At 38.4% G+C, this 13,638-nt stretch overlaps 2 protein-coding genes across 2 annotated transcripts in view; both read right to left on the bottom strand.

Annotated features, from left to right (window-relative positions):
• LOC126704432 (germin-like protein subfamily 1 member 20) overlaps nucleotides 1-13,638 on the bottom strand; it is a 97,436-nt gene that overhangs the window by 67,579 nt on the left and 16,219 nt on the right. The window lies entirely within an intron of this gene.
• On the bottom strand, nucleotides 6,848-7,900 carry LOC126704433 (germin-like protein subfamily 1 member 20). Its single transcript, XM_050403453.1, has 2 exons — nucleotides 7,724-7,900; nucleotides 6,848-7,543 (listed from the first exon to the last, which is right to left on the bottom strand). The coding sequence occupies exons 1-2, from the start codon at nucleotides 7,848-7,850 to the stop codon at nucleotides 7,008-7,010; spliced, it is 663 nt and encodes a 220-aa protein (XP_050259410.1). The 5' UTR covers nucleotides 7,851-7,900; the 3' UTR covers nucleotides 6,848-7,007.

Consider the following 13,638-nt stretch of genomic DNA (forward strand, 5'->3'; position numbering starts at 1 on the left):
CAGAAAAGATACAAGTTTTGGACAGAACCAAGGCCTTGTATGGTCCTCGGACTCAAGCCTATGGGGAAACCAACTACTTAATAGAAAAGATACAAGTTTTGAACAGAACCAAGGCCTTGTATGGTCCTCGGACTCAAGCCTATGGTGAAACCAACTACTTAACAGGAAAAATACAAGTTTTGGACAGAACCAAGGCCTTGTACGGTCCTCGGACTCAAGCCTATGGGGAAACCAACTACTTAACAGGAAAAATACAAGTTTTGGACAGAACCAAGGCCTTGTACGGTCCTCAGACTCAAGCCTATGGGGAAACCAACTACTTAATAGAAAAGATACAAGTTTTGGACAGAACCAAGGCCTTGTACGGTCCTCGGACTCAACCCTATGGGGAAACGGACTCAAGCCTATGGAGAAACCAACTACTTAATAGAAAAGATACAAGTTTTGGACAGAACCAAGGCCTTGTATGGTCCTCGGACTCAAGCCTATGGGGAAACCAACTACTCAACAGGAAAAACACAAGTTTTGGACAGAACCAAGGCCTTGTATGGTCCTCGGACTCAAGCCTATAGGGAAACCAACTACTTAACAGGAAAAACACAAGTTTTGGACACAACCTGGACGTTATATGGCCCTTAGAATCTACCCCGGAGAGGAGCTACCCATTAATAGTTAGGTTAATCCCTAGACTGAATGGAATCCCCAGTCTATCCTCGGATCCTCAATACCAAGGGAACTGATGCGATTGTGATAGGGTCAGGTGTTATCAAAAACACGGCCAAAGTCCCTCACTACTCGGCAACCCTCTCGGATGGTTTATTTTGAGTTTATCGTTCTCGGACGGTTGTCTCACATGCATTACGGAGCACTCAGCTGTTATCTCGGTTAGTCTCATGAGCTTAATCTACTGTGAGCTAGCATTATTAGTAGCTTTCTGTTTCAAGGTTTCCTGCTCTAAGTATCACTAAAGGAAAATACACATGTAGTATCCCATTCACAAAGTAATTGTTGCAAAAAAAATAAATAAATAATATTCAGAAGGAAACAGATCCATCTCTTATTAAGACAAAAAATAATACAGCGTACAATGAAAGAGCTTGAATAAGCTCATACTGAAAACTAGCTACATTAGCAAAAAGAAAAGATACAAGGAAATGAGACAAAGACAGAAGAAGAGGCACAGAGAAGAGAGATGTAGCAGTTCCAGAACATTGTCTACGGAAACCATTCCTCAGTACTTTTACATGCCCATGACTCAGGCAGCAAAAGAACCTAACATGGAGCTAGCACCTTTGAAGAAAAGGTGCAGGGAGCGGGGTGCTCACTGATGGCCACACAGGAAGTTGATGAGCCTCCATGTTAGCCACGCCTGCGATAGAGCAGACGACGCTGATGGCGGAAAACCTTACTTCTGACGCACCAAGGATCTGATGCGACCAGTACCTGCTTCGGATTTTGACTGAAAGAGGCAAAGATACCATCCCCACCTTTTCGAAACGGAAGACTATCTTGAGTCTGTGTCTCCCCTGTCCAGAACGCACCACCTTAAGTCTCGAAAGGGTCCGGTGCCTCTGCGGCGGGTATGGTTCCTTCACCCCCACCCGTGCCTCGAACATATTGCTCTAAGGATGGATCGCACTAGATATGGAGACTGTGATTATGGCTGAAGGATTATGAATTTGAAGGAGCCGAAGGATTTGTATGTGAGGGGAATAACTTCCTATCCTACTTATATAAAGGGCAAGTTGGTGGCATTTAATTTGTGCAGGTTTCCAAGGAATGCTACGGACAAGATGGTTTTGGCACGATTTCCAACACCATCTGCAACCATAAGATTTGAAGATCCTCATAAAGGCGCGCCTCGAGCACTGAAACGCCAAGGACACTGCGTGAGTAAAACTAAAGGAATACCAATTAATTCGGCACATCTCCCAAGCAAATGGAAAAACACCAACATCAATAAAGTACAGAATTTGAGCAAGCCATGATGTGGGCCCAACATCACCAAAATCCTCCTCCCCAACTAAAAAGTCGGGCAACAGGATTTTGAGGGGCTATTGTGGGGCCAGAGAATTCGTAGCCCAGGCCCACCTTACATTAGAGCCCAAGGCCTAAGCCGAGGAGAGCTATCGCCGAAGACGCATAATGAAAGCCCAAAAAAGGCCCAAGGATATGGCCGAGGATGATCTTATGCTCAGCACCTCACAAAACGCCTGAAGAAAAGGACCAACTCAGTACAGGGGCAGGGCAAGAGATAAAGCTGCCAACATCGTAGTACAGGATCCTGCGTCTGACAGACCCATGCCCCAGACCATGCTATTTAACTTTTCCAACCACCCCCCAACCACTCTAGGTATAGATTGACAGGACAGGTCTGCACCCTAGAAAGTGAAACTTACACGTGTACACTAAAAGGGAAGTGAACAATAGTATAAAAGGGGGAGAAGGAGGAAAAGAAGGGAGGGCCCGGGAAGGTGGAGAAAAATCCTAGGAAAGGGAAAAGGGGAAGGATACTATGCTCCTCAGACGTAATCCGAGGACCTAAATCCTATAACCCATGCCAATGGAATGCTTAACCAGTCAAACCAAGTCCACCCATGTAAAAGCCTCCACAAAACCACGACCAAACCGCTCGCCTGTGACCAAGGTCCTGCCTTTCAAGCCCACTCTCTACAAATCATATTATTCGGGCCCTTTACTTATGAGCCCAACGTCTTTCTTGGGCCGTTTAGTAATCGTGTCCCTACAGTTCTCATATATAAGTTTAGTGATTATCAAAATATAAATTATTATAACTTTGTTCAATAGTTTTTTTTTTTTTTTTTTTTGATAGGTCTTTGTTCAATAGTTTTTATGTGATAAAATAGAAACAAAGTTTGTATAAAATTCTCATTAACTTCTCCAAAAATGGGAAATAATGTTAGTTTTCATGTGAAATAATCAAGATTCATTTTCATTTTCTAATAAAAATTATATATTTTCCTTTTTTTGTGTTTTGATGCATATCTCAATATATTACAATCTATTACATAATATCTTGCCGTATATAATAATTGAAAGTAAAATGCAATATGTTTTCTTGCAAAAAAAAAAATAACAATTAGAAAAAATAAGATATAGACTTCCTTACTAAATATATATTATATATTAGAATGTAATAACATTATTTTGAGATGGATTTGGGACTATTAATTACTATTAATTACTTAAAGTCTCAACTACTATTCTCATTTTTTGCTTAACAAAAAACAATTATTTGAAATTTTCCTGTGTATTGTTCGGATTTGAGACTAGTGTATTCATAAAATCTAAAGCATTTTGACCTCAAAAAAATAAAAATAAAAATAAAAATAAAAACTCTAATGCATTTTGTAGGTGACTACTTGAAAAATAAAATCTTTTGGTTTATAATGGATAAGTGTTTTCTTTAAGGAATTGTGGATAATGCTTAATTTTATCTTGCAACATCATTATGGACTACTAAGACTTAACGTAATTTTTCTCATCAATGATACATCATTCATGTATTATCCTTAATGCTTGAGAAACTAGGAGGAAAGAACCAAGCTCTAGAAGAGGCTTGACAATTGAAACGAAGCCATACATGATCTTCTGTATGTAAGAGGATTATCCCTTACAAACAAAGGAATATGTCTGACTTCATCTCTGGTTTATCCCTCTATCAAGCCTCTACTTCTTTTCTTTTTTAATTTTTTTTACGAAATTTACAGAACCAAGGCTATCAAATAGTAGTGGGTATATATATATCAACTTGAATTAATGAAAATTTTATTGATTTTGAATTTCTTATTTAGAAATTTAATTTGCTAAATTAGAGCACACGTACGGTACAATGCAATCTCAACAGAATTTTTGCATTTTGGAAATAATTTAAAAATCCAAGATTTTTCAATTGAAAATGAAATAACCAAAATTTGGGTAAAATTTTAACTGAAATTATGCATTTTGAAAATTTGATGTTTTTAGGTGGGTAATCAAAAAACCAAATTTAGCAGAATTTTGAAAAAATTTCCACGTTTTAAAAGAAATTTGAAATTTTAATATTTTGGGTGGAAAATAATTATAAAAAACCCATAATTTATCGTTATTTTAATAGATTCCAACATTGGTTAATATGATCATGAAGTATGTATGCATGCATATGTTACATGGAGTAATGCTAAGACCATATAAAATGACACAACTTGTACCACAGCTCATCTACATAACGAGTTGTGAGTGGTAGAAGTATGTCCTCACATGAACCCAACATCACATCTTTACCACTCACAACTCACCACATGAACGAATTATAAGTGGGTAGAGATAGCATAAATCATAGGTAATAGCGAAAGTTACGCCTCCTAGAAATTTGTATGTCCTAAACTTTTCTAGTTTATCGTAGTGAAATTACTTGTGTTTGCATGCAGGTCTTCTCGATCTCAGAAGTGGTCAAACCATACGTCTTTGCAAAGCTTAGGACACCCACCTATTGAAATTTGAACATGCTTTGGTTTGGGTAATCTTTATCTCACACAACCTTTCCAACAATATATTGCTTGTGTGATTCAAAGATTGTTTGGCTTGATTTCGATTAAACCCTCAATGTGGTTTGAGTTTCGGTGTTGGAGAGTTTTCTCATTGTTGGAGAGTTTTCTCGTTTGTGTGATATCTTTCTCGTTTTAGTTCAAATTTAGCGGATCCTCTTATTCTTTAGAAGGTAATTGACATGTCTTCACCTTGGTGCAAAAATCTTTATGATCAAACAGTTTAATTATTTTTTAGCCTAACCTTACACTTAAGTTTTTGTTAAAAACTCTCATGTTTGAGGTATTTTGACTAAATTTATCAAAGTGAGGGTGTTTGATTGGGTTTCTTGGTCTTGATTTCTTCATGTGTGTAATTATGCTTGTTGATGCAAGTATGACATCATTTTAATCAATGAATAAGTAGAAATTATCTCACTCGCTGATTTTGTAAGTAAGCTTGGGATGTAGCACATAAACAAGAAAGGACTAAGCTGATTGGAATACGACATGTGGGTAGAAAAAGGATTTCTTAAATGAAACACGTTTTTTGTTTTCTAACTTGTTAAATATTAGCATTGATATTAGCAACGTAACATGAGTATATATCGGCGACTAAACCCTTGACTACTAGTACAAGCAGGAATGGGCTTGGGCCTATTACATTGGGCTAATATGTCTAATATATATCTCTAACACCCTCCCTCAAACTCAAGGCAGAAGCTCGATGAAAGCTTGAGGTTGGATAAGCATGAGAAGATCACTTGAAGATGCCGTGAAGAATGTCTTTGAAGAAACCACAATGAAGAATGTGCCAATTGACCAATTTTGGAGCTTCAAATGAAGAAATAGAGGTCGAAATTGGAATCTACTCGAAAAACTGAGCAAGATAGGCCCTGTCATAAATTTTGACTTTTGGTCAAAAGTCAACGCAAAAAGTCAAAGTCAACTGGTCTAGGGTTAAGTCAACAGTCAGTGCTCACAGGTCAGATCCGGGTGGTTCGGGTTGGGTCGGCCGGGTCAATGGTCAGCTAGGTAATGTGGTGCTAACGAGGCGACACTACTGACGCGGCTAATGACGTGTCTGATGACGTGGACTAAGGCGTGCGTGGCATGCTGACGTGGAGAGGTGACGTCATCATATGACGTCAAATGACATCAGCAGAAGTCTTCAGCACGTGGCAGGCGCGTGGGTGTTCCTCCGACGCGTGGAGGAGAAGCCAGAAACCCAGGTAGCGTGTGGAAGCGCGTGCAACATCGGTTGAAAGCCATATTTCTTCCGTAGGCAGATCGGTGGTCGACATGGCCGATAGGACGGCGCGTGTGGCCAACGGATGAGCTACACAATCGAAAATCGTGGCGGTGCATGGGAAAGATCCGGAAACGCAGGCGGCGCGTGTTGGCACGTGTGACCTCGTATGATTACCAGATTCTCAAGCCAAGTGGATCGGTGGACGACAAGGCCGTCTTGGCAGCGATTGTGACTGAGATCTGAGCTGGGAGTCGAGAATCTTCGGTAGCGCGTGTGAGAGTTCTAGGAGCCATTGGTCGCACGTGGTGGCTCGTGTGACTGCCGTTGGTGGTCGGATTCCTGGGTTTTGTTCACGATATGCCGTGGAGCACTTATGTCTTGTTGGTTTCATCAGGTGAAGGCTTGATGTGCACAGATCTGATAGGGAGAGGCACTGATTGCTTAGGCTTGAAGATCTGGACACAGCAGTGAGCCATGGCAGCTGCGAGATGCCGTGGAGTCTAGATCCAGCCGACAAGCATGTGTGACTTCTGATGGTGGTGTGCACGTGATATTCTTCTTTGCTTGTTAGAGATGTTTTGTTTGATGCCAAAAACGAAGTTTGGCTCTGATACCATGTTAAATATTAGTATTGATATTAGCAACATGATGTGTTATACCATGTTGTGTATGCTAGAATGGATGCGGAAGGAGAAGCATAGAATAGGAACACTGAGAACACGAGGGTTACGTGGTTCAGCCTTGTCGACCTACATCCACGGAGGAATCTCTAAGGGCTACATCTTTATTGTATGAGAGTGTAGTACAATAACCTGTGTTACAATGAACTCTAACATGAGTATATATCGGCGACTAAACCCTAGACTACTAGTACAAGCAGGAATGGGCTTGGGCCTATTACATTGGGCTAATATGTCTAATATATATCTCTAACATAACTTAACATGTACTTGAGCTTCAGTAAACCTTAACTAGCCCTATTTTAATTAAATGTGCATTTTTTATTATTATTATAAATATATAGTTGCCATAAAACATGCATGGATTAAAAGAAAAATGAAAAAGGATGTGCTTAACAAAATGCCAACATTTTCTTTATTACAAATCCTCCAAAAAAGAGTTACATAAACAATTGTTTTATTTTAATCTAGTTATGATTGCAATGAGATAAACAGAGCCATATATCTAGTGCTTCATAGCACTGAAAATTACTTTTTGTAATTGAAAATTTAGAATTCTTTCTGAAGATATTCAACCACTTTCTTGTCGAGTTGGAAGGCCTTGGTCAGAACATCAAAATTAATGGGAGGATTGGATCCAAAAACAGCATTTGCTATTGTGATTGCGCCTGCATTTTGGCTGCTTAAACCAGAAATAGCAATTGCATTGGTTTTTCCCACATTGACTTGAAAGTGAATGAGACCAACTGGAAAGACAAAGACATCTCCTTTGTTTAGGGTTTTGGTGAAGAGGCGATTATCAGTGTTGGATGTTACAAAACCAACAAAGAGAGTACCCTCCAAGACTACTAGGATTTCAGTGCCACGAGGGTGACTGTGGGGAGGATTTTGTCCATTTGGTGCAAAGTCGATTCGAGCAAGGGATATGCCAAGGGTATTGAGGCCAGGAAATGTGTCCACATTCACATTAGTGACATTTGACCCAACTTTATTATATGTGTTCCCAGGAATATTCAATCCAGCAAAGTAGAAATCCTCAGCTGTGACAAGCTTTGGATCCTTGCAGAACTTTCCATTAACGAATACTGCATAAAGGAATTTTTGTTATGGACACTTAGAAAGAATGCTTAAAGCTTCAATGCAGAAAATAATAAGGCCAAGTAGCTAATATTATTTCTTCCATATTTATATTCTAGTTAGTGTAGATTCTTTACATGACAAAAATAATGCAGAAACTTGAAAAAAGAAAAAAGAAGAGTTTGTACCAGCTGACTTGTCGGAGTAGTCCTTAAGTGCAACACAGAAGTCCTGCAGGGGAGCGGGGTCAGAGGCAGAGGCAAGAGAGAATGCCAAGGCGAAGAGGGCAACAGTTACAAGGTAAGCTTTACTCATATTTCAGGCTTACACGATCTTCTGTTCTATATATTTTTGCTTCGGGATTCGGGTTAGGGATGAAAAATGTTGAATGGAAAGCATGTCTATTTATAGATTAGACGCATTGAATAGGTCTGATTTTCCATATGTGAATGATGCATTAAGTCTTCGACTATTACCAATTTTCTTTTTGATGTACAAATTAGAGTATTCTTTAACCACCATCACGCGCCTTAAATGTTCACCAAATTAGACCTGTTCAATGAGATAACGTTACGCTTATATGTGTACTAAACCTGTACTCTGTCCACAGAAGATAAAGCTCTCAACTTACTGAACACACCATCTCAACGTATATTCAACTTGGATGTATCTTTATTTCAATGGGTTGTTAATAACTTAATGTTTTGGTGGAAAATTTCTGTGACTTCGGCTTACTTCAATGAAATTTCTTGAGAACTGCCATTGTAGAACCCATAATTAGATGGATTCAAAGCTTCTAGTGTATTACGTAACTGCAATAATGAAAGTCCAATTGAAGATCAAGTGGTAAAGTCTATGCCAATGGACGGCACCATAACCTTTCAAATGTACAAAAATTTCTTCATTCAATTATATTTCTTAGTCTAATTCATGTTAGGAATTTAACCTAATTCATGAAACTATGAGAAACAAAAAAACAAAGAAAAAAAAAATGCACCAAGAACAATCACATGACACAAAGATTTATGTAGTTCAACAATATGTGCCTATGTCCATGGAGTTGCTATGATTTTTACTATATCAGGGAGAAAAATACAATTTTCAATATAGCAAACTCTAACATGAGGCAACAAATAAATACCCCAAGCAATAGGACCAAAGTGGGCTTAGACCTATAAGCCCAAGCCTCTACTCTGTGGACCAAGAACAATCACATGACACAAATTTATGTAGTTCAACAATATGTGCCTATGTCCATGGAGTTGCCGTGATTTTTATTATATCAAGGAGAAAAATACAAATTTTAATATAGCAAACACTAATATGAGGCAACAAATAAATACCCCAAGCAATAGGACCAAAGTGGACTTAGACCTATTAGCCCAAGCCTCTACTCTATGGACTATGCCTCACAAAAAATCTCGTTTATAATTATCATACTTCCAAGTCGGGTTGGGTCACAATCCAGATCGAACACATATTTTGAGCTCCACAAAACCAAATAGGCCTTTTGAATCAAAACGTTGTACGACACTTTGACCCTAAGTGGGAGTGTCAATTGGCAATCCTAGGGCCTAAATTGAAGTGACAATCCACTCATTCTTAGAAACTCCTATTTTCTGAATTTTAGCTCCACTTTTCAATTCAAGCTCCCAAGAGGTAACACACGAGTTCAGAAACTCCAAGATAGAGGGATGTGAGAGAAATTTTAAAATCCACATCCCTCTATAAAATCAAGAGGAACCCATCAGAAAAAGGATGTAGCCTTAAGTTTTTAGAAATATATATATATATATATATATATATATTTATATATATATTCTTGTAAAAGGAATTAGGTTATTATTGCGCGACATCACTATCAACAAAGAGCACAACCAGAGCCAAAGGTTGTACAACCTCCCCTCCCACCCTAACATACTACAAACTACTATAATTATCCCCTAAAACCCTAAACAAATAAATCACCAAATGCGCTAAACATCTTCCAAATCAACTCTAAAAACTTCATTCGTTGAAGTTCCAGCACACTGGTCATTAATATCATCATCTCAACCACAAGATGATGAAGACTTGAAGCTCATTTCAAGAGCTCCTACCCACAAAGCCTGAAAGTGACGGACAAAATGGGCTTCTGCCCTTTTAGGGCAAATTAACTAGCTTTTTGCCCTTCTTCCCAAACTAAATAGGGAAATGCCCCTCTTTTGAAAATCGAGTTTCTCAAAATCGAGTTTAAAAAAAAAAAAAAAAAATTCTAAAGCCCTATAGTGACGTTTTCAAGGACCTATAGTGGCGTTTTGTAACTTGATATCCATGAAATCGAGTTATATGCAATTTTATTTAGACCTGGCTTGAGATTCAGACCTGCCCACAGATTGATTACGTGAATTCAACAACCGTTCGTTCCCCACATTTCTCTTCTCCACTATCTTGGGCTTCTCAGCAGTAGGACCAACATCAGCTGATTCTTTGACCTTTATAAACTTCACTTCTTTAGTGACATTTCCAGATGAGCTACTTCCTCTGGTATATCCCAATCCGGATTTTTCTGAAAAGCTCTTTTGAGATGAAATAACATAATCTAGCTTCTTGGTGGTGACCCTCTCAATTTTAGCATTTGCTTGCACAACCTCTTCCTCAAGAAATCTCACTTTTGTGTAAGCTTTTGACAGCTCACCATTCAGTGTTTCTATCTCACATTTGGCTTCCCTATATCGAATTAGGAGACTTTTATAGTCCTCCTCTGCCTTTTTCATTTTTCTCACAACTACCTTGGCCACCCTTGTGTACTCACCCGGCTTCTCCAGGAGTAAGTTATAATTCTCTTGAAGATTGGCTGTGCTTTCATCTTCTTCAGCATCTAATTCTTCAACAACTCCCAATGATTCTTCATCACTATCTTCTCCAAGGTCTCGTACAAGCAGATTCAACTCGTCTGAAGACTCAACATGGGTAATAGTCATAAAAGCTGAATAGTTCCCCTCTCCATCACAGCTTTCTTCAGAATCTGAGTCGGATGAATCTGAGTCACTCAATGTCGTGGCATATACTTTGCCTTTCGATTTCAAATAATTCGGACATTCTTTCTTAAAGTGTCCATGCTCGTTGCATTCGAAACAAGTGACACCTTGTGTAGATTGAGATTCTTTTCCATCTTTCTTTTTGAATTCCCTTTTCTCCCTTCCTGAACTTTGGAATTTTCCTTTATCACCAAATTTGCCATTATTTTTGAATTTCAAGAATTTTCGGAAATTTTTTACAAGGTATGCAACATCTTTGTCAACCACATCTTCTCCCGATGAGTCATGGTCTTCCACCTTCTCATTAATGGTCTTAAGAGTAAGAGATTTACTCTTCCGTTGATTGGGCAGCGACATCTCATAAGTCTGAAGAGAACCAACCAGCTCCTGGACTTTGATGTCATCAAGGTCCTTGCTCTCTTCAATCGCTGTCACTTTAGCATGAAAACATTCCGGCAATGATCGAAAGATCTTCCTTACAATTTTAGAGTCCTCCGTTTTCTCTCTCAAATTGAACTTGCTTACAATCACCTAATTCAGCTTGCTATAGAAATAGTCAAAGGACTCATCCTCATTCATTTTTAACTCTTCAAACCGAGTGATTAGCATCTGCAGCTTGGTGTCTTTTACTTTCTTCGTGCCTTCGTAAGTGGTCTCCAATATCTCCCATGCTTCTTTAGCAATGGTAATGTGAGAGATCCTGTGAAATTCATCTGGAGACACACCACAGAAAATAGCATTGAGTGCTTTACTGTTAGCATTAGATGTAGCGAGTGCTGCCTTATCCCATGTGGATTTGGCTTCCTCAGGCTTGGTCCAACCTATCTCTATAGCATCCCAAACAAATTCATCAATGGAACACAGAAAAACTCTCGTGCGAACCTTCCAAAAAGCATAATTACTACCATCAAAATATGGAGGTGCAATTAGGAATTGAGACCGATCCATCTCAATAGGGAGTCAAGGATCACACAATGGTAATGAAACCACTAGAAGTGTACCCGCTCTGATACCAATTGAAAGTTCAAATAGTGTAAAACACCCTTGAATGTTTAGACCCCCAAATTACAAATTAACCAATTCAAGCTTTATGTCAAACAACTAGTGTGCGGAAAATGAACAAAAGCTATAATATAGAATTGAAAAAAAAAAAAAAAAAACTATCTATGCCAAATTAAAATCTCAACCCACAGCAGATAATAAAAGGCAAAGATAAAAGGGAAGGAAGATGCAAACACAAAAACAACACGCAATGTGTTATCGAAGAGGAAACCGAAGCCCTCGGCGTAAAACCTCTCCACCGCCCTCCAAGCGGTAAACAATCCACTAGAAAATGTAGTTGGGATACATGGACAGCAATAGACCCTCCAAGCCTAATTTACCTAGTGCACCTAAGCCCTCCAAACTTCTTGCTCCAACGAGGTTGCGTCGAACCTTTTTTCTTTTCTAGCTTCCCGGATTCCGCTACTAGACCATAGCATCAACCAATGTAGATTGGTTCCTTCCTAACTGCTTCCCAGAACACCAAACAGCCCTCTCACAGTAATGAATATGGTGAGAACAAGGTTTTGGTAAAATGCCTCTCAAGGGTTTGACAATGGAGAGGAAGAGAGTTGAGGAATTTGAAGAAACTCTAATGTATAGATTGTAGGTGAATCAATCTTGTTTTACTCTAGGGTTTATCTCTCAAAATTCTCTCTGGAAACTCTCATTCTTTTGTGGGTATAAGGGGTATATATACTAGGGTGAGAGAGGAATGTGAAACGTCAGGCTTTTCAAAACAGGGTTAGCTCGCGGCTTGGCCTCACAACTTGATTGAGTCGCAAGATCCAGTCGCGAGATAACCGTATGGCCAGTTGTCCTGTTTTGTCATGTAGTGCTCCAGCTAGCATGACTGTTCACCTTCTGGCATGCTTGGCACGTGTGCTGCATCTGGTGGCTTGCAGCCGTGAGTCTCTGTTTTCTTGCACACTCTTGAGCTTTCGACACTCTATCTCACTCACTACCCTTACAACAAAACCCACCTAAATACAGGGTTACTAAATGTTGAAATACAAGCAAATTTAGCACAAAATAAAGCCAATAAGATGGTTGATTAAATTCAACCTTACATATAGAACCCTAGTCTAACCCTAGGCTAACCATAAACTATAACAATTTTTTTTTTTAATAAACCATCCCAATATTAGTTTGCTTGTTTTAAAAGTACATGAGGCTGCCGCCTGCCATTAGTTTGGATCATATTATATTATTATGTCTTAAATATAAAAATTCTAGTTGTATTGTGCATTATTGGCACATCTTCAAGGTATATGGCATACCAATTATATTTAAGAGCAAAATACAATTAGACTGGAAAAAAAAGCATAAAATATATAAAGAGATTTCTAAATTTAGTTACAAGCACTTGTGATTTATTAGTGAAGCTACAAAAGAGAAGTTACAACGTACCAAAATGAAACGAGGGGCTTCCTATCGCTAGGCACACAAGCTCTTGACAAATTTGGTGGTTCTTTGTAAATCTGAATCTTGCCTTCTGTTTCATTGGAACAAAAAAAAAAAAAATCCAATTGCACAAAATTTTTAGTTTTTTTAATCAAAATATTTTAGGAACGAAATGTATAACATTCTGAATTTTTAGGACTTAAATACACCTTTAAAAAATTTAAGGAAGAAAATAGAACATGGGCTATATTTTAGGGATGAAAAGAATATTTGATATAACCTCAAAATTATTAACACAATTTACTTCAAAAAAATAAAATGTATTATCTATGGACATCCCAAAAAAAAATTTAAAAGAATGGGAAAAAAGCTTGTTTATGGCTTTCTTTCCTATTTTCTTTTTAGTTTATCACACAGTGAGTCCTTAACGACGTAACTCTTTGTGTGCAAGTGTTTTTAGGGTGAGGTGTGTGTGTGTGTGTGAAAGTCCCTTTTTCTTATTTTTATTTTAAGAGTCGCCACCAACCATTGGTTTTGTATTAGGTGTGATTGGTCATCTATTTTTCTAATTCTTTTTTAAGTTACCTAATTGACGAAACCAATTTAAGAGAGTTTATTAATTAAGGTAAACCAGAAGT

The sequence above is a fragment of the Quercus robur genome, chromosome 10 (assembly GCF_932294415.1).
Source record: "Quercus robur chromosome 10, dhQueRobu3.1, whole genome shotgun sequence".
NCBI lineage: Eukaryota > Viridiplantae > Streptophyta > Magnoliopsida > Fagales > Fagaceae > Quercus > Quercus robur.

Bases quoted from the DNA above. Each gene is read 5' to 3' on its own strand.
- LOC126704433 (XM_050403453.1), bottom strand. From the start codon at position 7,850: ATGAGTAAAGCTTACCTTGTAACTGTTGCCCTCTTCGCCTTGGCATTC. The intron at 7,544-7,723 runs GTACAAACTCTT...TCCTTTATGCAG, and splicing joins CTACTCCGACAAGTCAGCTG to TATTCGTTAATGGAAAGTTC.